The sequence below is a fragment of the Callorhinchus milii genome, unplaced genomic scaffold, assembly GCF_018977255.1.
Source record: "Callorhinchus milii isolate IMCB2004 unplaced genomic scaffold, IMCB_Cmil_1.0 Scaffold5, whole genome shotgun sequence".
In the NCBI taxonomy this organism is placed as follows: Eukaryota; Metazoa; Chordata; class Chondrichthyes; order Chimaeriformes; family Callorhinchidae; genus Callorhinchus; species Callorhinchus milii.
In genome coordinates, this window is record NW_024704746.1 from 13,190,374 (window position 1) to 13,218,019 (window position 27,646).

A 27,646-nucleotide genomic window follows, 5' to 3' on the forward strand; every position below is an offset into this window, starting at 1 on the left:
ATGGAGCCTTGCTTACAGCATGTTTGGATTGCACCATTTGAACATTTTATTCTTTAAACCCAGTTTCATTAGCAACCCTGCAGGATCCGTGGACAGTCTCAAACTGATTAATTTCTCTTTTGCATGCAGTGATGGGCATATTGTAATTGGTATACATGCTGTGCTTTTTTTAATATAAATTGCTTTTATGCGCTGTGGCTGTAAAGCTTTGTGCTTCATATAATTAGAAAAACCGTGGAATACAAATGAACCCTGAATAAGCAAATGCCATATAATTCAATGCTGCACGTAGCTTGATTTTGCATTGCTAAGCATGCATTGCTGATGTGTGAGATTAGATGCTCCTTCTTTCCACAAAGTGGATACACTTTCAGTAACAGCTGGATGCTCCCATCCACCTAACAGTAGGAGCACATAAGGGGTTTAGCAGTCAGTGTATTGGAATATGTTCACAGAACAAACCTGCCAGGGGCACACTTTCTGTCCATCACTTTATTGTTGAAAAAGGGTGTGGTACAATGTCAGACATTTCATGTTTGTGCTTCAGCGGCTTAATAATATTTAATGGATGAGTCGTGATCCATGTTCCAAATTGTCTAATTGCAGTTGAAATGCTGATTTTTCTGTTTGAGGGTAACACTGGCTGTGTCTTTGTAAGTTCAAGTAACTTGTAAGAGCCGATATATGAGTGCTGCGGTGAATGACACAAGGAGAGAATGACACAGGATCCTCAAAACTAAATAACTCCAGTCGTGGTATTTCTGATTGCGGTGTATAGTCTGGAGGAAGAAGGAGGATTAAAGATATTAGAACCTTGGGTTGGGCCATCTTCTGCTGACTACTTATAAAAGGAATAAATCATTCTGAAATGAAAATGATTATTATACCTGACAAAGAAACTAGGTGCCATTGCTTTTGTTTCAGTCAGCAGTTGACCACAGGTATCTTTGGAAACACATTTCTTTCTCATTGGAGGTGCAGCGAGCTTCCGGGGCTCGCTGCACAGTCAGCACTTCATAGCTATTAAAAATGATCACAATTCATTGCCTTAACACCTTAAGAGCTGTTGCAGTGGTGCTTTACTTAGAACTTTCCCCAGAGATTGAGGAGACAGGAGGGTGGTTTGTAGAAGAAGTGAGTGAGTCAAGATCCTTGTTCTCATTTCTCAAGGGATTTATGTTTTTTTTCCTTTCCCTTGCGAAACAAAGTGCTTTTCCCCTTAACAGTGCACCGTATATTCCAAATGCAGTGATTATCTTATTGCAAGTGTGAACCTCGACCCGAATCACACTCTCCGATTGTAGAATACAACAACAACAAAATTATATTTCTGTAGTGCCTTTCACGTCGGGAGGATGTCCCAAGGCGCTGGATAGACAGAGTTACGGACCTGAGCTGGGGGTCGGGGTGGGGAGGTGGAGGACAGTGAGGGAAGCAGAGAGATCGAAAGCACAGTCGAAGAGGCGGGTCATGAGACTGGTCTTGAAAGTGACGAGGGAGGGGGCGAGGTGGAGGATCTTCGGGATGAAGCACACACACACACTTGTCTAGCCTGCTTCTTAGAAAGATCATTTGCATACAGTAAAGGAACACAAAGGAAAATACTGCAGTTTGATGTAATATCCAGTAGAATAAATGTTTTGACTGTCTCAGTGTGTATCGGAGTGGGATGGCGGGGGGAGGTCAGAGACTCTCCTGAGGTTTCTACTGCTAGTAATGTCTTCAAAGGTTTAGCCAGTGAGCAGAAACATGCAGCTAGAATTCAGTGATCCTCGTGCTGATTACTACCACTATAAATATCCCACACTCTGATCTTTCTGATATATAGGAGGATTTATTTTCTTTTGATGAGCTTTATTGCCATAGCTGGTTTATGCCTCTGGAAGCCAGAGCATGCATGACACTAATGAAATGAAGCCGCCAGATAACTGGCTGTGGGAAGGGGTACGGAATATGTTTGGGTGCTTTGAGGACAATAGTATGAACAAATCCCAAAAATTCTAATCTTTCTCCTCTTCCCATTCTGTTAGACATTTGGTCTAAAGTTGAATAAAATTCCATTGATCCACTTTAACAAAATCTCCTACCAAGAAGAGTCTGAAAATCACTCCTCCGACCATTGATCAATGTCACGAGGAAGGTCTTGAGATTTATAATGAAAAAGCATTGTTGTGAACTTGAAATTCTATTTCACAATTGATTTCAGGTTAATGGACATTTGAAAGAGATAATCAACCAGGAACAGAGATCCCAGGCTTCGGAACCACCAGGAGGTCAAAGGGTAAGTTTCCAGATATTGTAGTGTTCTGTTGGGAAATGGTTTTATATTTTAAGGATAGTAGCAAGACAAAAGAAATGATTTTATGAATGAATTTTTTTTAGCAATCCATCCCACTGGGTGTGTAAACCACTCTGCAAATTATGTAACAACCTTCATGGTTCTTTATTTTTTAAAAAAATCTGCAGCAAAACTTAGGCAAAAAAGCACACTTTGCAGAACTAGTTTCACGTCAGGTGATTTAGTGTGAATGCGTCCACCTGGAGTCCTGCCCCTTTGTCAGCCACTAGTTTTATTAATGGAAAAATATGCAATACTTGTGACCTCATTGTGCAGTTGAATATTCAACTTTTAAACCAATCGATATCTCCTGGCAGCTGCTTCAGCAGAGTGGCATACAGCCAGTGTCTGTCCCCTGACAGCTTGTCATTGTACTGCAGGTTTCAAATCCTTAATGGGGTAATTGGGTGGCATTCAGATACTTTGCTGAAGTACTAATCTACACCGTTGCCTACCGTATATTATCCAGTGTAACAATTAGAAAAATGTTAAGTGTTAAAGAACATTGATGAGATGCAACTTGATAAATAATCAAAGAATGAACCGATTATCTCCTCTCAATCTCTCTAAAGTTCAAATCCTGTAAACATTAAGCCTCTTAATCCTTCCCTGTCATGGACTCCAAATCTCTTAACAACCCTACACCCCCATCCACAGTCTGTCCTCTGAGGGACAGAATGAAGAAAGATTTTTTTTCTGGCAACATCACCATGCCCATTGGAATCAATTACCATTCAACATTATCCATTGTTTCACTTTACACTATGGATCTTCTAGAATTATATCTTAATGGTTACAGTTACTCCAATTTGTATTGTCAAGTTTAAGTTGTTGCACTGTTGTTATAAATGGCTGTGAATGTGTTTCGACGGTGGAAGTGGCTAACACAGTAGAAAACTAATTTGACCACAGTTTGCTCCCCAAGTCAATTGAGATGATGTGATCTGATGTTAAACTGTCGATCAGCAGGAGTTGTACTTCGCAAAATTTCTTCACCATGGGTTGGGAGGTAATTGAAAAAAATCTACTCTTCATCATTTGCTCATACTTCTACTTGACTACTGCTTTTAAGCCACTGTTTGAGGATCAAATGACGTCAAACTGACAGCTATACAAGAACTGTTTACAGGATTTTTAAAGAGGCTGTGCTCTTGCAAACATAATGTTTGAAAAAAATACTTAGATGACTTTGACTTAAATGAATGACGAAAGTCTGTAGGGTTTGTCAGCCCTCTAAAGACCAAGGAGAATAAAATCTACTTATTTGAAGTATTCCACTAGCTTTAAACGTTAACACTATCAAAGCCTATTCCACATTCCTCTATTGTTAATATCTTGGGGTGCTTTGTTTGCATTTATCATTCATTCATGTTGCATTCTGCAGCTGTACATTGTTTGTCTATTTTATGCGGACTTGCAGCCATGATGCTCAAGTGATTAGTTGCATAAAAAGTAGGTGAAACAAAGAATATCGTTGCATGCTCAACAATCTCTTGAATATAGTGTCTGGCTTTAGATTGATGCTCACTTGTACCACATTTTTAAATATAAACATGTGTTTAAAGTGTAGTAAACCATGTCCTAACAGTTGTATACCTTAAGCAGCCTTTTGTATATATGAACTGTTACTACACAGACGGGCAGGGCAGCACATGTCTGAGAAGCTGCTCTTTTAACATCTGTCTGTGTTACCCCTGTGTTCCAGCCCCCTGGATTTAGCAGGGCGTGTTGTAGAAATTTTACTTGTCTACTTGACAAATGATTGTTGATATCCAACACGTGTCTGCAATACTTGAAAAGTTACTGTCAGAAGTTAGCATTCCCAACACTAGTAACGTTGTGATTTTTGCAGACAGTGATTTTTCCAGACAACAGTTCTTTGCTGCCAAAGCTGAGGTTGCAGAAAATATACATCTGTCTAATATTAGTTGCTTGCATTCGTGCATTTTATGCTGACACGAGCAAATTGGCTTTAGGAAAGGTTCAAAAGTAGGAAACACCTGGGACAGCATTCTTATTCTCCTTAGTAAAAATCAAAGATAATAATAATAATAATCCTTGCATTTGATATAGCGTTTTTCACGTCGGGAGGACGTCCCAAAGGGCTTCACAGAACACACTGTAAAGTGAATTGACTGTATATTTGTGGGCGAACTCGCCAGCCAATTGCGCACAGTAATGTCCCACAAACAGTCGTAGATTGAAAATGACCAATTTATTATTGTTTTGGGTTTTGGAGGGATTATTATTAGGCGTGTGGAGTAAGGAAACTTGCCCAAGGTTTTGCCCTGCCTGGAATTGAACTCAGTTCTCTCGCTTGCAAAGCGAGTGCTCTAAACACTGAGCTACAGGACTCCACGATGAGCCGTGTGGTTTTTAATTGATTAATTTGTGTATTCACCTAATGAAATCCAATTGATTTCTTGGCTCAGCTCAGTTTTTGTCTTAAAATCTTGTCTTAAACACATTGAAAGATGTTCTCCCCTTTTTCTTTCCCTCCTACTTGCTCTCTGGAATTCAGGCACTGGTAGCACTCTGAACATAGCCCAACTGCCCATTCTTCATGGCTCAATAAGATAGTGAGTGTCAGCAGGTTATTAAACTGTATTGTGGGAACCTTAAGTTACAATGGAGCCCAAAACCGTGTCTGCAAGTGCACACTTTGCAGTAGCGGTCACCCAGATAGCAATATTAGCAGAAAACCTAATTGATTTAATTACCCTCATCCCCATAACCTCCTCCCCCCACCCCTATTTCTAGCTCATGGGCGCAAAAAACAATTCTAATGCTTTGTGCTGAGTTAGCCGTTCTCAGTTGGGGAAAACAGCTAGACGATGGGAATCAAACCTGTGACCTTCTAGTATAAGACTTGCTTCCTTTACCCACAGGAGCATAAGAGGGAGGGTTCTGATTTAATAGGTTTAACCCAAAGAGAAGACAGTATTGCAGAGAAATTCTGTCTCCTATTTCATGAGTGTTTTGAAGAGAAATGGATGTTCTTTTGACAAGCTGGAGGATGAAATTCTGTAACGGGTGTTTTTACATTTTCACGTGGTTTTAGTTGTATCCGAGGCAGACTAGTTAAAATAAATTCCTGCCCAAAGAGCAAAAGGCTCCCGTTTGTCATTAACCAAATCTATTCAAATTTTTCACGATTCACAAACCATGTGTAACCACAATTTTACTATTGAATTATATGTACACAGTGGTTTTCTGTGAAGTTAATGTTGGCTTCACCTCTAACTAGGAACGTGACTAACCTATGCAGAATTTCCTATCTTTTATTAATCTGTAAAAAGAAAATTAAAATATTCCGCATCCATTTGTAATTATTTAAAGACGTTTCATATATTGCATGTTGAACAAACCCTGACAAAACAATTGACCTTTTTTTCCTTTCTCATTGCTACTCCTATCCTTTGTCTCTCCTTGACGCTGCCTTCCTCTGAAGTCTCCTACCAAATGGTATTGGAAACTGGTTCCTGTAAGTTCATGTACTGAATACCATTTTGTGTTTGTAAATGATCCATTTCATATCCCATGCTGTAACAGTAATTTTTATGGCGTGTTAAGTTTTAGTCTGCCTTAGACTGAAAATTACTGCACCTGCATATAATCCTCCCTCTGCTATCCTAAACCTGAGCCAGACTGGTGCCGTTATACACGTAATCCAATGCATCCATCATCTCGCATACCTTATCCACTTCTTTATGTTTAAGGGATGATCCTTGGCTTCTGATATTGTATTAATTGTGCTGTCAAGTGGAAGGCTCCTAAGAGCAATATATATTCTTCAAAAAGATTGCTTAAAATTTAATTCACCAACTGGCCCATATTTGACTGAGGATTGCATTTTACATGGACTTTTCAGAAAAACTGTTAGCTGGAGATCAATAAATCTGTTGTCTAAGCACAGAATAGAGGTTGAATCTGGGACCTTCCTTGTCCATATAATTTACCACTGAATTTTAAAAATAATCCTTCCACCTCCACATATCCTATCAGGAATTATTCTACGTCTGTATATAAAGCTATTTTATATCTACTTTCCAATTATCGTATGCCTCTTCTCAATGCCTCATGGAGGCACATTAGTTGAATAATGTATTTGTGGCTCATCAAGTAGGGTTACAAGGAGATAGTGCATGTTCAACATGCTGTTTGAAAGATGTTTCTTGGTTCTATGTCAGGTTCTAAGTCAAGGAGATTTATCATTTCTCACAGTTTGTCTCATTCCCTCACCATTGACCCGATTCTGCCAGAAAATGAACCTCTTGGTCTCGCGAGCCTATTGGCTCTTCTATGCAGCCTCTCTTGTCTAAAGCTCCAGTGTTCAGAGAGGGGGCTGGCAATTGAACCCTCTCGAGACCTCTCTTAGGTTAACTTGAATAGCAACATTCAGAATTAGGTGACCTGAAACAGATGTGTATTTACATACAGTGGGTCACTTAGATTTAGGGATAATCTATATTGTGAAGCAGAATTGGTTTCAAATTGAATCGCAGCAAGTTTGTCCTTACTTTGGCTTTGATATAATTCCAGCAACAGCAGCAGCCATGAGCAATCACTGGTTTAGAGACTGTGATTACTGCTGTTTCCATTTGAGGGTCATTTTGCCTTAAATCGGTTGGGATACTGCAAGATGTGAAGCAGTGCAAATGCTGAGTTTAGGCAGCAATAAGAATTGACATGATTTTTCGTTCCACTGTGAGGCTACACTGCAAGCTTATAAAATACACACTCCTGATATATACACTTGTTCTCTGTTTTTTTTGTTGCATGTATTGATGCTCCCAGCCTCCCTGTACTTTCTCAGCAGCATATTAAGCTTGCAGTATGTCCCAGTGGAGGAGCCAGAGATTATATTAATGTGATGTGCAGTCCTGCTGGCAGGGTTTCAGTTACCACAAGCAGCAGGGTACAAAATTCTTTACAAGAGAATAACATACGTGGTCACATCCCCATATTAAAACATTCATTTAAAATTACCCATCACCCAATGTTCAACGTATCCAAAATAAACTTTGCTCAAAGCACTAGAGTACACTGTTCAATCATTGCTCCTCTGTGTTAAGGCAGAAATGGTTTCAGTATTGTTCAAATTGCAGCAGGAAATTCATTTCTAAAGCTTCACAAATTCATTTATGCAGTGCTACAGGCTTAAGTTCTATTTTGCCTTAGGTCAGGAAAGCCCTTAAATACTATGATATTGTTAAAGAATTGCTTATCATTTAGTTTTTTTTAAAAAAAATCTGATTTCCTGATGGTTGGTTTTATCTTATTGCCCCTTGTATGTGGTAATAGGCCCGGTACAGGAAAGATCAAGCACTACCCAAACAACTGCCCTGCATCCCTTCAGTGGAAAATCTATTGAAAGACACCACAGATGGTTGTACTTTAACAGCATTGATCCACTTCTACTGTCCTGACGTCATCCGAATGGAAGGTAAGATTGTAATTTTGCAAATGCAATCAGTGTTGTAGAATGTCAGCCTGCCTCATTTGGTAGCACTTTCATCTCTGAATCAGAAGGTTATAGATTCAAGCTCCACATCGGGACTTTAAACCCATACAATCTAGGCTGACTATCCAGTGCACCTGGGGAAGAGCTGCATTGTTGGAGGTGCTGTCCCTCAGATGAGAGACTTCAAGTTTTAAGGTATAGGGAGCGCCCAGTACTTCGTGTACCAACCTCAAGATACGTTCCAACTTTACATGTGCCTGATCATAGAATATAAGTTATAATTAGAGAGTCTGTGAGAAGAGTGTGTCAAACCAGCTTTGCCTTTTGTAGTGGTCCCTAAGGATATATAAAATCATTTAAAGTATATTTTACTGAGTTAATACATTGAATATCCTGGTTAAAATACACTGCTGATTAAAGCATTAAGGGGCAACAATTAGTTTCTGTAACTGCCTCAAGGCTCTAAAGGACCTTCACAAGACTGCTTTTGTAACTCAAGTAATTTGGTTGTCAGGTAGGTAGGTAGGTGTTCTGCTCCTAGGTTTCTGCTCTGTCACTCTAACTTTGCACCCAGAGATCCAGCTGTCCTGCCGTTCCTTCCATGATGACATGTTTCATATCACCCCAATGACCTGGCCAAATGAGGACATTCCAGTGCAGAGGAACGCAACATTTCATCTATGAATAATAATAATAATCCTTGCATTTGATGTGGTGCTTTGCACATCTTCAAGACATCTAAAAGTGCTTCACAGAATATACTGTAAAGTGAATTGACTGTATGTTTGTGGGCGAAACGCAGCAGCCAATTGCACACAGCAGTGTCCCACAAACAGTTGTGGATTGACTGACTAAATTATTATTGTTTTTTTTCTTGAGGCATTATTATCATGTATGTGGAGTAAGGAAACTTGCCCAAGGTTTCGCCCTGCCAGGAATCAAACCCAGGTCTCTCGCTTGCGAGGCGAGGGCTCTAACCGCTGAGCTATCGGGACTCCACTGTAATACCCGCTGTTGCAATGTTTTCTCAACTTTTATTCCCTAAAAATACTTATATACTATAAACCAAATGTCTGGATTATAAATGCGCACAAGTTCATAGATGACTCTTATTAGCATCAAGTCCTGTAGCTGTAGGAGTCCTGTAGCTCAGTGGTTAGAGCACTCGCTTTGCAAGCGAGAGACCTGAGTTCAATTCCAGGCAGAGGGCGAAACCTTGGGCAAGTTTCCTTACTCCACACAGAGCCTAATAATAATCCCTCCAAAACCAAAAACAATAATAAATTGGTCATTTTCAATCTACGACTGTTTGTGGGACATTGCTGTGTGCAATTGGCTGCCGCGTTCACCCACAAATATACAGTCAATTCACTTTACAGTGTGTTCTGTGAAGCGCTTTGGGACGTCCTCCCGACGTGAAAAGCACTATATCAAAATGCAAGGATTATTATTATTATTATTATCAAGTCATTGGCACCGATTTAGAATGTTAGCCCAACAGCCATGGACTTGTCAGTCCATAAGTGTTAAAGAGACATTGACACATGTTGACAGTCACAGATAGACTGATGAAACCATTGATATTTAGCTGTGCAGACCTTCCTAAAAAGAGGCTGGAGGAATGCTTCCGCAATTCTAAGACACTTAAACGTCACAATTATTTTTTTGTTTCCTCAGATATATGCCTGAAGGAGACCATGTCATTGGCTGATGGTCTCTATAATCTGCAACTGATTCAGGACTTTTGTCAGGGGTACCTGAACCAGTGCTGCCATTTTACCCTGGAAGATATGCTCTACGCCTCCTCCTCTATCAAGGTAACACTGGCTATCCCAGTTCACCTTATTTGCTTCACAATTGATTTCTCTGATATTCCATTGCTGTAAGTAATTGTTGAATTAGCTGCTACAATGTAATGATGTAGTGGAATAAAGGACTGATAGTATCCTTGCTTAAATGCATTACTAAATCTCATTTACTTTAAGAGTTTCCTGACTTTGTCTACTCTACCGTAAGTCAAAAGGCCAGGTGAAAATGCTGAAGTGGTCAGTTTTAATCTGCTTCACAGCACAGCATTATCAATGGCTTCACAAAACTCTGGTGTTCTGTCCTGGGGATGAGCTCGGAATTGACCTAGTTAGGATGAATTTGGATATTAAATGTTCTGTTTAGGTATATTTTGTTTCTTTTTAACAGCAAGGTTATCGCCATCAAGTGTTGAACCAGTAGCAGCGCATACAACTTACATTACATTCCAGGGACTTTTGCTTGTCACGATTTGATGCAGCAACAAAAGAAACCGGGAATTGTACACTGCTATTGCTGGATTCAAACACTTGGGCGATGCTAATAATAATAATCCTTGCATTTGATATAGCACCTTACCACATCGTCAAGATGTCTCGAAGCCCTTCACAGAATACACTGTAAAGTGAAGTGACTAGATTTTGTGGACAAAACACTGCAGTCAATGGTGCACAATAATGCAATAATGAAGATCTATGATGTACTTTAAGGAATAGTGGATAAGTTCAAGGAAAATTGGATCAGGAATAGGAACAAATTAGGAGCATAGCAGCAAAATAAATGCACAAAAAATAGAGAGTGAGAAAAGAGATTGGAATGGAAGGAAATTTTGCAAAAATTTGATAAAGAAACTAGCCAACATTTGAAATGTTTCCACTGCAGACAGCAGGAAAAAAATCATTGCTTTTCTTGCAGAATCTATGAAACATGAAGCCTGATTTTGTTTTTGGTCAGCTGGGTGCCTGATTCGTGTGGAAACTTATCGCCATGTTTAAGAGTATCCAAACCACACAGAGTTAAACATGCGTGCCACCACACAATGGAAATTTTCCTGTGTCTGGAATGGATTACACACTCTTTCTCCCTGATAGGGATACTTGCATAATTCCGGAAACAATTAGGCACAGATTGGCAAGATCTAGGGATTGGGGATCCAAAAGTGTGTGTTGGAGTACTGTTGGAGTCTACTCATATTGGAGCCGTTATTGTGAGCACTGCCTGACGAGCATGTCCTGCTAAAGCCACGCTGCCCAGCAGGGCCTTGGCTTGTAGTGTTTAACAGGAACTGAGTGCAACAGTCCCTGTCATTAGCAGTGCCCTTGAATACTGCGGACCTGAGACAGTCACATTGGGTTGATTCTGATATTCTGTTGTCAAACACATCACCTTAGAGCTAGCTCAGCCCTAAATAATCCTTGCATTTGATATAGTGCTTTAACATGTCTTCAAGACGTCTCAAAGCGCTCCACAGAATTTACTGGACTTATTTGTAGGGGAAACGCGGCAGGCAATTGCGCACAGCAGTGTACCACAGTGCACCCCCCCTCACCGGCGGAGGATAATGACTAGCTGATTAGTTACTGAATTGGGAATTATCTGATTGTTCACACAAATTTACCAGAAGAGATTAGTCCCTTGAGAAGAAAACCTGTGAGTTCATCACATCTGAGTGAAAATGGATATTGAAAAAAAACACTGCCATGTATTATTCCATGGGAGAAGCCAAATAAGGCATAATATCACCACTCAGCTATCCAATTTCTCTCTTTTACAGTAACCTGATGCAACAGTAATGCAAAACGGTCTTTGAAATATCCCTATGTGTAGCATTCTTCAAATGTACAAAAATGTGCTGGTGTTCCCAGTGCTAATGTAATGGTAAATGAAGTAGTCAGAGGAGCTGAGAAACTGGCAGTCATGATTTGTAACTACAAGAGGGAAATATTTTGTAAGTGATTGCTTGATTTTCCTACGGGTAGAAATTCAGAACTCCAGGCCCTTGTTCTGTGGAATATTCTGCTGAAAATGCTCCTTTGTATTATGTTGTTGGCACTTTTGGCAATGAACAAACATTCTGTCATAGCTCTATCTTTTAAGGGGGTTGGGGGAAGGGCTGAAAGTATTGATGTTTCTACGGCAACTCCAGGAAGCTGTTCACATGTTCGCAAACCGTTAGGATACAAGAAAGATCTGTTTTCAGCTGTACAATGGCCCTTTGCCATTCAAAAACTTGTTGAACCTATAAGCTTTGTACAGCTACTTGTCATTGCAGCATCTCATTTACAGCACAGAAGACGCTTAAATTGTGACTCCCTTCTGAAAGGCTCATCAGTAAAATAAACTGGACAAACTATTCTGGAGGGTTAAATATAATTCAACATTCACCAATCACACCGTTTCAATACCTTCAAAATATCCTGCAGCCTTTTGACATTCCTTCTGTGCTTTCAGTGTGATGCCTGACTCAGCAATAAACTGTCTTTAAATATTTCTAATTCTGAGTGAATTTATTTAGGTTTTTTTTTTTTTTGAAATCTTAATTCCCCTTGAAATAAAATGTTTAAACCATTGATTGAACGTGTTCATGGTGAGTCGGACATTAATGCAACCGTAAATTTAAGATGTTGAAAGAGCTAAGAAATTATGCCTATTATAGGTTGCCATTTCTCATCTCACTTAGATAGCAATTCAAATGTACTTAGTGCTTAGATGCAACTGAAGAAACCTAGAGGGATATTTTTTCAAACTTTTCTTTGGGTTATTCTAATTTGTTGTCATTTTCCCCCCATCTGCCCCATGACATTCTTAAAATCTCATTGCTAATCTGTTTCATTAGAAAATAACTCTTGAATTATTATGACCACAAACCAAAAATTTGAACTGCTCGTCAAGATTAAGCAACATTACTGTTTCAGGAAAGCACTCTGAACTGAGTACCTCCATTACCGTGTGCAGGCCCATTAACCATGTTACAAATTCCAATACCTATTAAGTGAATTTGTTTAAATTAAATATCATTGCATGTAATTGAATTTGCAACGCTTGGATCAGTGTGCTTGGATTGTAGCAGAGACCTTCTGTAGGTGTCTGCGCTGCAGAGCTGCTTTGCTATATTGTAGTATTGACCTTTTCAAATGTGCTAATCTAAAACTGAAAACCACAGAGTTTTTCATCTTGCTGCTCAAAGAACATAATTGGCTGCCACATTTGCTTTGGTTCCTTTTCAGTACAATTTCTGAAGCCAATGTGGTGAGGCAAACATTCCTCAGAATATGCACAGTCTGAGGACTGTTTCCTAATGCTGCATTCTGCCTCATAAAGAAAAATATCCGGTTTCCATGCACAAATCATAGTGCACTGCAGATCAAAGTATAGTTTCCCCCCTTATGGTCAGGCTGATGAACATTTATGTGCAACTACAATCGGTTTATAAACTGCTGATGAAAGGAAAATGGCACAGTTAAAATAAATATTGGTATTAAAAAAAACACAACTTCTGTTCTGAGGCATACATTACCACGTCTAGAACTTCAGCCAAAGTAATTATTGAACCTTAAGCCAATTTAATGCTGCACAATAAACCACTTCTGCCCAATTCTGGGTAACTGCTTGCTGGCCACTGTTCAAGAAACTAAAGCACACAAAATGTGTGCTCAACGTCAAGGTAGTAGGGTTGCCATGGTTCAGCATTTCTCAGAGTAAAAAAAACTGCATCGGTTGACATGCTGAAATCATGTGCCTGCCATCTGCTGTTGAGCAGATTGTTGTTCAATCAGTTTTCTAAAATCATTGAGTGGTACTGACAGCGCCTAACTTAGGCCTGACAGACAGTAAAACTAGTACAGTATTTGTATCTCTTGTCATTACGGGATATAAATACTCATATATGGCCAGTTAGTCTGTTAGATAATGGTGTTTGTTGTTCAGGGATGTTGCATCAATATTTAAAACTGGTAGCTTGTTAACAGAAAATGACATCTCGTTGCAATATTGTTTCTGGTTTCAAATCTCTGGTACCGACCTCTACTCTTGAACCACTTGGGTTAACGACCTCACAGCTTTTGTATTAGCCCAGTGCAGTGCAATGCTACCTTAGCCTCAAACAAGCTTACTGGTAACCCGTTCCATTCTTTCATTATTATTTGGGTGAAGAAATACTTCCCCCTGTCTGTCCCGAAATGATGCTTCCCATGTGTCTTCTTTTCCTTTTGTTTTGGAAACTGTCCCAGAACTGAGGGTATTTTGGGGGTGCATTTTTATTACAATTTTTGTACTGTAGAACCATAACATTCTATTTTGCTTCCCTTTGTATTCAATTATTACCTTGTATTGTACACTCCTGGTACATTTGGTTCAATGCCTTTGTTTGGATAGATTCTGCATTGGGACTACGCAGTATTTTTCCTTGTGAAGACTGACCTCCTGTGGTACATTCTGTATCGTCATCTTCATTGTGTAGATTGGGCAACATTTATGTCATTCAGTCCCTTTGAATACAATTAAACACAAAGTATCTTCTGTTTTCAGAACACACACATTTGTATCGTATATTTAGATGTGTATACGCTTGCTTCTAGTATTTGGTTTGCACATTGATTGACTGCTTGTAAATTTATTCAACCAAGTTTAAATCTTTTTTTCACTGTAGAATAATTACCTGGTGTTTATGGCAGAACTCTTCTGGTGGTTTGAGGTGGTGAAACCCCCTTTTGTGCAGCCTCGAGTGGTTTGTGAAGTGGAAGGTAAGTGCCTGAAACATCATAGCTGTTGGGTTATACATTGCAGGGCATCAGATAGTGATGACTCCAGGTCAGTAGGATAGAAATGTATAACACGGAAGAAGGCCATTCGGCCCACTATGTCTGTGCCGTCTACCTACAGCAATCCTATCACTCCCATTTGCCTGCCCTTTCCTCATACCCCTGTAGCTGACTCTTTTTAAGGTATCTGTCTAGTTTCTTCTTGAAGGCCACGTTCTTTATTATAATAATAATAATCTTTACATTTGATACAGCACCTTATCACGTCTTCAAGACATCTCAAAGCACTTCACAGAATATACTGTAAAGTGAATTGACTGTATATTTTGTGGACGAAACACAGCTTATGTTTCATATCTTCCTTGATGTTTTAAAGTGCTTCGCAGAGTTGACTAGAAGCCAGTAAAGGACATTGTGTCCCCCCCCCCCAGCTCAGGTGCCCATCCAACTTTGTTGAGGATTTTGAGATGTCGTTCTCACCTGTAACGCACAATATAAATGTGCATTATATCGTAAATGGCTAATAAATGACCTTATAACATGTGCCTCTCAGATGTGCAGTGCTCATGGGTAATATTGCATTGTTTGTCAGATTTGTAACAGACAATAAAACATTTGCTCCATGTTCCTAAATCTGTACAATGCCTCTTCTCCTTGGCATAATCTGATAATGCCTCCAAATCAGATTATTATTTACAAACTCCTCATAGAAAGCACATCACCCTATTTGTATATCACCTAAAGGCAATCTTACAAAAGGTCAGTGTCTAATATTTCTAGATTAAATATCTTGTAATGTACTTTGAGCTATCCTCTCCGTTCACTCTTCACTACCAGAAAAAAAGATGGATCCTTTGTATTTGAGTTTATCTTAAATCTAACTTTTACTCATAGCTGAACCAGTCCAGCCTATAAGGAACATAACCGCTGCTTTCCCAATTTCGAATGCTACTAGAAGGAGCTTCACGGATACTTCTCCCAGCTCTGCCTTCAGCTCCAGGTAAAGTTACATTGGATGACGTCTGAAAGAGATGGAATACGCAGCTGGTGAAGTTGAGAATGAGGAATGAAACAATTAAGGATGAACTTTTTACACAAAGAGTGCCACGAAAAGCTGGATACAGACTTATTGGAGAAAATAGTTACATACAGTCCCAATTTAATTAAATAAACAGGGAATGTCTATGTAGATAATACGTTAACTCAGAAATGGAATGTACATTTACCCAGAACATCATGAAAGCTTACCATTCAAAGAGACAAGGCCAACTGTTAACTTGTATATTTGATCCTATAAGATCCTCAGTGGAACGAGGCAACGCTCCCCTTCTTTGACTAAGTCCCTGACTAAGTGGAGTTCTGGAAAACTATGGAACTTTGTCAGCAGTCTTGCTGCTTTTAGAGGAATAGAGTTAAGGGGAGAAAGCGATATCAATTAGACGTTGCCAAGGTTCTGTCAGGCTCACAAATGCAGGCAATGTAGCTAAAAGATTCCACACTCCAATTCCAGTTGGCTTCTTCTCTTCCAACACAGATTTTTGGTCTTCAAAGTTTACAGTGTGGTTTTTTTGGAGTTTAACGTTCAGTCATTTCAAATTACTTCATGGAAGGAAAACAGTAATATTTTTTAAGATTATTTTTGAAGATCATAATTGTCGATGGGTAACATTGGATATATTTTGATTTCTTTCAGCAAAGTGAGTCCGACATTTTCACCCTCACAGCCCCTTCTACCCTTGAGACACACCCAGCAACGACCTCATTCTTCTGGTACAGGTAACAAATAAATTCCTGTAGCCTATTCCCTGGTGGGGGGAGAGAATTTCAATTCAACTTGTATTCACAAACTATTCGAAAAGAGAAAGGAGTTTCTCCCAGTGTCCTGACCAATAAATTCCCCAAATAAAATTGGTCACTTACTCCATGGCTGTTTGTGGGGCATTGCTGTGCACAAACTGGCTGTCATGTTTCTCCCAAAAAATACAATACAATTTTTATACAAATCGACTTTACAGTATATCCTGTGAAGTGCTTTCAGACTTAACAACGTGGCAAGGCACTATTTCAAATACAAGGATTATTATTGTTAACTAGATATGTTACTTTGAACTGCAATTTCCAGTTTGCCACCAGACTTTTTCCAGGCTTTTCCAACTGGGATTTGAGTTTGCCAAAAAGATATTATCAAGCAAATTCTATGATTTTTTTTTTCTCATTAAATTCCTGCCTACAGGAGAAATCAATCATCTTTGTATTGATTTGGAATAGAGGTAGAGACAATTCTGTAGCCCAGCTATCTCAGGTCATTAACATGCCTAGCAACCAGCTATGGTGCACAGAGACCTGGAGACATCTCACTGGCTTGTATCTGTATTTACTCATTGAGCCTTCCATTCCGATTTTAAGTACTTAGTTACATATATTTAGTGTTCCTGAAATGCTTGAATGGCGAACACTAATATCTAAAGGTTAGAAATGGCTATTTTATTCTTCTAGGAATGATGCGGCGATCAACATCCTTGTCTTACGTGGAGGGTTATGCGGGAACCTGGCCTGAAAAGAAACCAAGGTGGGTGATTAAAAACGTACAGTTTGAAAAGGCATTCAATTAATAATAATAATTAATAATTAGTATTCCTGACTTGAAATTTAGATAGGTAGAAATTGATTCCTTGCTTTTGAAGTCTTTTGTTTTATAATCTTATGTTGTCCAGAACACCAGGAGAAATGCCATTGTGTTTTTGAATAGTATCATGGGATCTTTATCATCCTCCTGAACAAGCAGACAGGACCTGAGTTTAAGTCTCAAGAGAAGGACGATTCACTAATCCTTCTTCACTGCACTGGAGTAGCAACCTAGACTGAGCTCAAAGCCCTGATATGGGGTTTGAACCCATAACCTTCAACCCAAAGCACAACCCACTGAGCCAGCCTGCCACGATCAAAATGTTTATGCACTTGATTTCCCTCAAAATATACAATCAATTCACTTTACAGTATATTCTGTGAAGTGCTTTTAGACGTTTCGAAGACCTAATAAGGCGCTATATCAAATGCAGGGATTATTATATATATCTTAATCTAATTTGTTAATCCATTAATCACGTGGCTTTTACTTTTCGTTGAAACAGGTCGTCTCCCCAAGCAGTGGCATTCTGCATTCCCTTTGATTCCGAGAACAACCTTGATATCTCCACCCCCAATAATCGGCCGATAATTAGGTCAATTAGCAATGACAGTTTGGTTTCGAACCTCAACAACACTCCCAAACGTTTAATGAGAAACTCATCTTTCCAGCCAATAAATGGGCAGAATGATGGAATTGAAGAGGAAATGCACTTACCTAATCACACTGATAAATCCCCTAAAAGTTCGACCAAGAGGCATGGGTTAGGAAACCCAAGGAGAAGATCGATGCATGATACCGTGTTAAATGGACCAATTGAAAATATTAGCGATTTGGATGACTATAGCAATAATATTGGGCCACCAAGCATTGAAGAAGCTCTGCAAATAATTCATGATGTAGACAAATCTTCGGATCTTCAATCAGAACAGCTAACTGATGGCTTTTTCCTGCATCTTAAAAATAGCAGTGACATGCCTGTCAAACCTAAAATGAACCAAGCCAGCAGCCTGGATTCAATTGCAGAGATTAAGGGCATTGTAAGCCCTATGACTGATAACACTGAGGTGGACACTGGGATTCATGTGCCATCTGAAGATATTCAAGAGACAATGGATGAGGATTCTTCCTTAAGGGATTATACTGTAAGTATGGATTCGGACCTGGAGGATCCTTCAAAACCTCATGACACTGACATAACCAACAGTAATTACAAATGTTTGCCAACTCCTCTTGCAAATTCACTGAGTACTGCATTGCACGTTGGAAATGCTATCTCCCCTGGGTCTGCAATTAAAATGACCAGCTTTGCTGAGCAAAAATTCAGAAAGCTGAACCACACCGATCCCAGACTGAGTGGCAGTAGTTCCCAAAAGACAACACCAGAGAGTTCAGAGCTTAACACCCCAGGCGTGGTGTCCTGGGGTCAGACGCCTGAGCTGAGTCCCCTCAGGCAAACCAGAGATACCGCTCAGCTGCTGGCATCTGAGATGGTTCAGCTCAAAATGAAACTAGAAGAAAAGCGCCGAGCCATTGAAGCCCAGAAGAAGAAAGTTGAGGCTGCTTTTACAAGGCAAAGGCAGAAAATGGGCAGGACTGCATTTCTGCACGTAGTGAGAAAGAAGGCTGATGGCATTTGCACAGTGAAGGAAGAGCTTGGTGATGAGAGTGAGAAATCTTCACAGCAGAAGAAAGTGTCTAAAGTGGAGCCAATTGATGAAAATGAGGAATTGAAAATCGAGGAAGTCGGAATGAACTGCAATTCAGCAGATGGCATCAAAAGAGATCTGGATGAACTACATACACAGGGCCTTAAGTCCCCTACCACACCAGTTGATTCAGAAAAGCAAGTTTCATGGAACTTAGCTAGCCCCTCGGAAGAGGCCATAGGAGAGGCTGAAATAGTGGAATACAACCGGTTAATTGAGAAAATGAACACTGCTTTACATGCCCTGCAACAGGAGATGCAACGTTTGGCACAACAGCAAGAAGTAATAATGCACATGCGAGAACCACAACAAGCCTGGGTAATTTCTCCCCCTCAACCATCCCCACAAAAGCAAGTCCGAGAGCTTCGATCTTCTTCAAGATCAACCGGGTCCCTCTCTCCTTCCCTATCCTCTTCTGGTGAATCACCTCGCTCGACTCAACGCTCCCCACAAATTTTGCACAGAAAGCCTGCGTACCCTCATGTTAAAAACTCTCGCACCACAAGGCCAAGTGAATTGAAAATCACCCCTCTAAATCGTGTCCTCAGTCTCCCTCGTTCCGTCGATAGTCTTCCTCACCTCAGAAAGTTCTCTCCGAGTCAGGTCCAAACGAGATCTTTCATTTTTCTTGGAGATGACGGGGAGAAACAGTCTGATCATCATTCGAAGCAAAAGTGTGAGGATTCAACCAATGATAAACCAGCAGACATCAGAGTGACTGATGAGCAACCCTCACACACAGACAAGGATGATGGAATAAGCCGTGTTGAGCTCTGGTTTGCTCAAATGCCCTCAGTGTCCAGAGAAGCATCTGTGGATTTTCCCGACAGTCCTGTTAAAAAGAAGGAACCTCCTAACCAGACCCCAAAGGCTGGTTTAATTGAGGTTTCCCTTTCAGACCTGAAACCTTCAGAGGAGGAAACAGAGTTGGATGAAACAAATGAAGGTGATGCTGACAGAGAGCACTTTGAGGAGGATCAGAAGTTATGTTGTGGGTTCTTCTTCAAAGTAAGTGCTTGTAAAGGTATTATACTTTCTTAGTTTGCAGTGTTAGAGTGAATTAACAATGGGACTGTCTATTTTGAGTCTCTGAGATGGAAGCATCACATTGGAAGAGGGGATAAGAATTAGCAAAGATGTAACACTAAGGTGAAAAGATATATATATATATATAATAGCATTCATTTAGTGAAATTGTGTTCAGTATTGTTTGCATACTAAGTGTTCAAATAATCCGATAATTGGGATACTGCCAAGATGTATTTGTTCTCTTATTCTATTAAATTATCCTCCTTCAAATGTTTAAATACAAGCAAACTGTAAAACAAAATCTTTTTAAAGGATGATCAGAAAGCTGAGGATGACATTGCCGTGAAGCGAGCAGCACTTCTGGAGAAAAGGATGAGGCGAGAGAAGGAGAAGCAGGTTCGGCGACAGCAGCTGGAGGCTGAGTTAGAAGAGAAAAAGGAAGAAACCAGGTATGGTGAGGACAGCTGGAGGACAGGAGACGAATATCTGGCTACTTGTATTCTAATATCTCAATAAAAGCTCCTTGCGTGTCGGCCTGGTTCAGTTGGTAACATTTTTGAGTCAGAAAGTTGTGGGCTCAAGCCCCATGTCAAGACTCAGAACTTGTATCGTCTAGGCTGACACTCCAATACTATGCTGGGGGTGTGCTGTGTTGTTAGAGATAGTGACTTTTGGATGAAGCATTAAACCAAGGTCCTATCTGCCTGATCAGGTGGATGTTAAAGATCCCACGGCATGGTTTGAAAAGAGAAGGAAACTTCTTCGGGTGTCCTAACCAACCAATTCCATTGGCGAAGGGAGAATATCTCAAAACATTTCACAGGATTTGCTGCAAGGTGTAATGACTGGATATTTTGTAGGCAAAGACGGCAGCCAATTTTCGCAAGGCAATGACAACACAAACGGTTCCGAAGAGGGCAATTAATTTTTATCTGTAGATTTATTGGCCAGGACATTGGGACAGATTCTCTTTTAGAATATTGAAATGGTATCTTTAACGTCCACCTGAACAGACAGATGTGACTTCTGATACTATTTGAGTGGAAACCATTTTCTGTAAATAGGTTGGTGCATCACGGGACTGATTTCATGGCAAATCGTTTGTTTAAACCTAATAACCTCAGAAATACAAGTTTGTGATGTTACTTGTACTCATGCTCTCATTTCAGTGCATAAGAGTACAGTTAATTATCATTCTAGGATGAGTGGGTGAAGGACAGCTGGATATTATTTTATTCAGTCCTTTACCAGATTGGATCCTTGCTGCTTTTAAATGATCTAACATGAGCAGTGAGAAGGTTGGCTGGTGTGCAGTTGAGCTACTGAGCTAGTTTAGTTATTACATGTTAACACAGCGCCATACTTCTGGATAGACTGCAGCCTGACTGTGGTTACAGACCACACACTTGCACAAAAATGATTAGGATGATTTGACGTCCAATAAACAATTTCTCCCTTCTTGCCCACACCCCAAATAGGCGCAAAGCAGAAGAGGAGCGGCAAAAAAAGGAAGATGAACGAGCACGCAGAGAGTTTATTAAGCAGGAATATCTGAGAAAGAAACAGCTGAAGCTAATGCAAGACATGGATAGTGTGATCAAGCCTCGTCCCACCACGTTAAAACTGAAAAAAGCTCGTCCAAAGTCCTTCCGGGAGGATGGAGAGCATCGCAGGACGCCTGTCAGGTCATCAGAAGGTACTTGGTGCTCAGTTTATCGAAGGGTCAGATCACTGGGGAGACTAGAATTGATGCAATAGCAATTAACAAAGTGGTGAATGTCAATTCCAGCCTGTGCTGTCAGCTGACTGTAACTAAAATGCCAGTGGGAGAAGTATAATTGGCCAGTGTCCTATCCTGATTGCTATCTATGGTGTGTGTTTGTGTACATTGGGCAAGGACAGGGTTAGGCTTATCTGTGGCAGTCAAATAGTGTGCCTCAAATGTGCCCACCAAGTTGAGATACCCCAGTATAAGGAAAGAATGGTCAAATGCTTTTAGGAGAGGAGAAAATTGTTGAGAGGATAAATAAACCCAAAGCATCAGTTATTGATGACAACACTTACTGTTTTGTGCAATTTAAAAAATGTGTATGAATCACACCAATGCCCAGAACAATAAATTGAAAATCTGCAGCAAGAAATTGTATTCCATTTAACAAGCATTTTATTCTAACTGTGATTTTGTTTTTTCTCCAGTGTCCAGTCTGTCTTTGGCATCACTAAACCTAGCAGAGACAGATCATACACATTCAGGAAAAAGAACTCCCAGGTAATATTAATTGTACTTAATATCTCAATTGCATGTTTGTATTTGGGAATAGTCTGACACCACGTAGAAATTCAGACTGAATTTTCTGTTCAGTAATCAAGTGGTTACGTCTGACTGCTGTTCAACTCTAAAATTCTTAGGTACAGCAAGTCATTGAAGCTTCTGAAACCATCCCTGAGGAACAGATGTAATAAAATGTATGTAGAATGCACAAATGACTAGCATAATGTGATCTTTTTTAGAAAAAAATAAATACTTTAAATAACTGTGGCAGCATACTTTGAATATCTTTTTATTTAAAAAAAATTGGAGTACTGAAGTTGGTGCTATGCTATGTCCTAATTCTAGAGATTAATTGTCACAATACAATGCAAAATTACATTTGTATAGCGCCTTTTACTTCAGGAGGACATCCCAAGGTGCAGGACACTCAGTGATTTGAACCCGAGTTGGGATTGGGAGGGTAGAGGGCAGGGAGGGTCGGAGGGTGGCTGAAGGCTCAGTCAAAGAGGAGGGTTTTGAGATGCACCTTGAAGGAAGCAAGGGAGGGATCGAGGCAAAGGAAATGTGGTATAGAGTTCCAGAAAGGCTGAAAGCCTGACCGTCGATGGTGGGGCGGGCCGCGTGAAGGACGTGGAGCAGGCCACAGCTTATTGAGCAGAGCGAATGGACAGGTTGATACGGGGTCAGCAGGTCGCAGAGCTGGGAAGGAGCAAGGCTGTGGAGGGCCTTGAAGGCTAGAATGAGGATTTTGAACTCTATCCTCTAGGTAGTGAGGAGACAGTGGAGCTGGATGAGGGTGATGGGGTCACGGGGCCTGATGCGGGAGAGGACATGAGTTCTGGATGATCTGCAGTTTGTGGTGGGAAGAGTTGGGAAGGTCTTCAAGCAGGGAGTTGGTGTAGTCGAGCCTAGATGTGATGAAACTTCAACAGAAATATTAGTACTTTTTTTTCACTTCAGAAAGCAGTAAAGAGCCTCCATAAGTTGTTTAGTTCAGAGCAATTCTTTATAGTGGGGTTCAAACATATCATTAATTTCAATTAAAAACCTATAACCTGGATTTCAGGAAGAAACCCATGGATAAAACAAAGCAATGTACAGTAAAAATAATGTTTCTCTTAATAATCTGGCCTCTAATTTAAAAAAAAGGTGTCTGCTTTGAATATTAGATTTATTATATAAACTGTTTTAACAAAAAACAAACTACTGTGCAGGACAGAATCAGTGGAGGGCTCTGTGTCACCGAGTTGTAATGCAAGTCACAGTGGTGAGAAAGACTGGGAGAACGGCTCCACCACTTCCTCAGTGGCCTCAGCAACAGAATATACAGGTACATTCAGACGTTCATTTTATACTTGGTGCTCTTTGCCGAGTGTTTTAAGTGCCCTTTTTTAAAAATCTGGAACCACTTCCTCCTGAAAAGTTGCTCAAACAGAAGTTTTGATGACATGCTTTTAAATGGTTGTCTCGTGGGATTAGTCAATGGGATGCAAGTCCATGCAGTGTTGGATAGCTTCAGGCTTTGTGGTGTAATTATCTCATTGACCAAACTGACTGTACACTTCACTCCTGCATGAACATGTACATCCAGCTGGGTGTCAATCAGGCTCAGTTGGTAATGCTCTCACCTTTGAGCTAGACTGGGATTGTGGGTTCAAGCCCCACATTAGGACTTTCGACTCCTAGTCTGGGTTGGCACTTCAACACAAGCCAAGTACAATTCATGAAAAAAACAAGTGCTCATTTGATCTGATCCAAGGAGAAGATTTCAGTGTTACTGCTTTAAAAAAACTATTTTAAAAAGCTAAAACATCAAATGCGTTTGTTGCAATTTATTTGCTAATCTTGTATTGCAGGACCAAAGTTATACAAAGAGCCCAGTGCAAAATCAAACAAACACATCATTCAGAATGCTATATCTCACTGCTGCCTGGCTGGAAGAGTTAATGAGAATCAGAAAAATAAAATATTGGCGGTAAGATCTGCATCTTCTTGAATTTGTATGATTTTAATTTTAAAAACTGAAAGAATACAACTTATCAAAACAAGTTACTTTGCATAGCCACCAGTCTCCCAGATAGAATTGCTTATTCATGGCCATTTGTGGGACAGTGCTGTCCAAGTTGTCTGTCATGTTTTCCGGCAAAATGTCACTATACATTACAGTATAGCCTGTGAAGTGCTTTGAGACCACCTCCGGCATGAAAGTCAAATGCAAGGATCATCATATAGCAGACCCCAAAGCTTTATGGGAATACAAATTCCACCTGGGTCTAGATTTTCTCTATTCTCTTGGGAATTCAGAACATCAATAATTTTGCAGAATCATCAATTCATTTATAATTTAATGACATTTTTCTGTAAAGTCCAGCTAACAGGGATTCATTTTGTCACAGTTTAATGCGTTCAGTACTAAATATGCTGTATAATGCTGAAATCCGTTTTAACATTTTTGCTCTGATAGATGCCAATCGCCTATTTCTGTTGCTAACAATTTGCCTTATTGGTTTTATTTAGGAAATAGAGAAGTCAGAAGCCAATCATTTTTTGATTCTTTTCCGGGATCCTGCATGCCAATTCCGAGCACTCTATACCTACAGTCTGGAAACCGAAGAGATCGTTAAACTGGCAGGAATAGGACCCAAAGGTATCGGAAAGAAAATGATTGAGGGACTTTACAAGTACAACTCAGATCGGAAGCAGTTCAGCAACATTCCTGCCAAAACGATATCAGCCAGTGTGGACGCAATTATCATCCACGGCCACTTGTGGCAGAATAAGAGACCTGGAACGCCTAAAAAACTCACTCCTTCTAAATCATAGTAGGGGAAAAATCATCAAGAAAACAATTAATGGCATTAAATAATTGCACTGCGTCATAACTGCCTGAGAAGGAAGGGTTTTCTGCCATCTTTTGTAGATCTGTCTACAATCTAGTTTGTACAATAATCGAAAACTGGACACCAGACCCTGCTTTCATTTTGCACAACTGGAATGTATTATGTGTTAAACAGGCGTCGAAAGACATCACTGTTGCAATTAGGTTTTAAAAGAAAGTTAATTGTAAAGTAGTTTGAATCGAATCATGCTTGTAGTTTTCTATTTGCTAGTTAATGTGACATGAATACCATTATTGTGTAGTTTCGTACACTGGAGCGTTGTTGGTCTGAAGGTTACATATTGAAACCAAACTGTAAGGCCCAATATCTGTAACCATTTTGCCTCCTCATTTTAATGTTTTTACAACTACCATCGGGTTCATTTAAAGGTATCTTTTAAAGGATCGGTGTTTTTTATGCATTCTGTCTTCATGTTAAACTTTCCTCTGTATTAGCCATAACTATATATCGGGGCTATTGGATTTGGAAGGCTGCTATATTACTGTTATTTACAGTTACAGATAACTACTGGTCGGGTGCCATTATTTTTCCAGAACACTTACTTGCTGGATGCAGGTTTTGTACCAGTTTGGGCAATTAGTTAGGAACTTAACAGTGTTAGTTACACAATTTTTACGCTATTAAAGTAAGAATTCTGTGCTGGCAATCCCAGCGTTCGAATTAAGTGCAGAACTGGTTTATGCAACAGTAGCTTCATTTGAGACTACCGATTGTGGCTAATCACTGCTGTTTACATGGTGCCCTGTTCTTAACACATGCAACAGGGTACATCGCACATTGTGAATGGATAGTGATGAATGAGTCTTAAGTGGATGATGTGGCCAAAATCTGACACTAGATTAGCTTTAGTGAGTGATGTTAGGATATGTGTGCTTTTTGGGGGAGAAATCCAGAGAATGAGATTGAGGAAATGGCAAAGGTACACAATTTTATTGAAGAACGGTTTTATTAATTCCATGATCAGATGAACAACCTGTGCATTTCATGTTTAAAACAAAAACTACAGAAAGCTAACTGACATTCCACCTTTGAGGACTCATTCCGTCGTAGATAATCATGTGCACGTTTATCTTTCTCAAAATGTCATGTACTTGTTTATTTTAGTGTCTTGGAAAAGTGAAACTTTGACAAGTCCATTTTTATATCCTGTTTGAACATCCAGCTGAAGCAGATGGCAGAAATTGTGGTGACTTTGTACACGGCTTTGGATTGCTGTTCGTCAGTGCAGACTAACGCCATATTCACACATTGTCTGAGAATCTTGTAGAAAGCAATACTGGAATAATCTGGATCGGAGGCATTTTTCCTCGTGTTACTGTGCAGGACTTGCTTCCTGCTTTTTTTTTCTTGGAGAAATTGTTATAGTTAAAGCAGTGCATCCACCTCCCAAGTTTCCTGGTGTTTTATTTGTGTAATAAAACCTTTCATCTGCATGAAAGTTTGACTCTGTTCTGTCTTACCTGTTCAGAAAACATATCCCCCACATTAGTTTCCCTGCTTTACATCCCACAGCAATGACCCAACCTCCCTCCCACAAAGTGTTAAGACGTTTGCCTTGTGCATTTCTTTTTACAAATCTGTTTTGAATATGTACAGCCTACTTCAGCTGAATGTCCATACCGGACACAACATACTCTCAATCTGTTTCGCTAACTCTATTGAACTGTGTACGTCCCTCTCTCTCACACTCTTCTGCCTGCTCTCTTTGCCTTATTCTTTGTTAATGCCGTGTGTTGGTGTAAATGACATGCTCTCTCTCTCTGAAGGTGTGGATGTATGTGTAATGAGTTTGCTTGCTTGCTTTGAGATTTATTCTATGTAGCATTTCTGAGCGTCCAGAATGTGGAGGATTTTTAAATAGTTTTAATTTTTAAGCTTTTTTTTCTGTGAGTTTCAAGAACTGCAGTACAGGGTTGAATTCAGTAATTTGTCGAAGCTACTAAATAGTAAGAAAATAGTCAATCTCGACCCAGGTGGACTTTCTCCTCTTTGTATATACTTGATTTTTACCTATGGGTTCAGTCTACTTTAATCAAAACCTAGCAGAAAGTCTGTCTGCAAAGATTTCAGTTCCAGACCCAGGTACTTGGAATTGCTTTTCTGATTTAAGTTTTAGTTTGAGTGTGTCCATCATTGCATTCTGTTCTTCCCAAAATGTACATTTACAACTGAATGAGTTCTGAATGTGTTGCTTTATTTTATTTTATGTCTGGGATGTTTAGGATATATTATTAAACACAAAGAAGGCTGCAGTGTAGCAAACTGAACATCAAATATCCTCACCCACATTGGAGCACCCAGTTGCACTTGTTAAAGACAAGTAGGGAATCATAAAGTACTGTACAACATTTTAGTAATTCAGTAGCAGGCATAAGGCTTGAAGTTTAATTTTTGTATATAGGGAAACATTCAACAATTTTTGCTTGAGGCTAGGAGTAGTAAATCTATTCCTGTTCTTGCTGCATGCATGTTTTGAAGTGGCGCCTGTGCAGTTCAGAACTGCTCTCATACATTGTCTCAGCACTAAGAAAAAGTACAATATTTAAAAGTTTAACCTGCACAATCTTTCTCTCGGATGAAGCTGTTACTCGCAGCTTTTTTAATTTGTTCTTCATCTGGAATTGTGCAAACTGAAAATGTGAGAAATTTGAAATTCTGGAATTACTGGTTGAAATCAGCTTTCATTTGTCTAATGGTCATGAGCCAGAATAAGAATTGGAGGTGGGGGAGAGATACAGAGAA

At 39.8% G+C, this 27,646-nt stretch overlaps 1 protein-coding gene across 5 annotated transcripts in view; it reads left to right on the forward strand.

The window, feature by feature from the left end:
* The window catches only part of camsap2a (calmodulin regulated spectrin-associated protein family, member 2a), a 59,564-nt gene extending 33,222 nt beyond the window's left edge, over positions 1-26,342 (forward strand). Inside the window, exons 4-19 of one of the 5 annotated variants that reach the window (XM_007887308.2) lie at positions 2,207-2,281; positions 5,790-5,822; positions 7,643-7,784; positions 9,480-9,619; positions 14,257-14,350; positions 15,263-15,368; positions 16,062-16,144; positions 16,865-16,937; positions 17,500-19,711; positions 20,045-20,181; positions 21,211-21,428; positions 21,929-22,001; positions 22,142-22,198; positions 23,219-23,334; positions 23,861-23,979; positions 24,522-26,342. In XM_007887308.2, the coding sequence (XP_007885499.1) occupies positions 2,207-2,281; positions 5,790-5,822; positions 7,643-7,784; positions 9,480-9,619; positions 14,257-14,350; positions 15,263-15,368; positions 16,062-16,144; positions 16,865-16,937; positions 17,500-19,711; positions 20,045-20,181; positions 21,211-21,428; positions 21,929-22,001; positions 22,142-22,198; positions 23,219-23,334; positions 23,861-23,979; positions 24,522-24,827 (3,984 nt within the window). In that variant the 3' untranslated portion in view covers positions 24,828-26,342. The remainder of the gene's footprint in view (positions 1-2,206; positions 2,282-5,789; positions 5,823-7,642; positions 7,785-9,479; positions 9,620-14,256; positions 14,351-15,262; positions 15,369-16,061; positions 16,145-16,864; positions 16,938-17,499; positions 19,712-20,044; positions 20,182-21,210; positions 21,429-21,928; positions 22,002-22,141; positions 22,199-23,218; positions 23,335-23,860; positions 23,980-24,521) is intronic. The other 4 variants (XM_007887310.2, XM_007887309.2, XM_007887313.2 and 1 more) reach the window with 4 other exon arrangements.
* Positions 26,343-27,646: the final 1,304 nt, after the last annotated feature.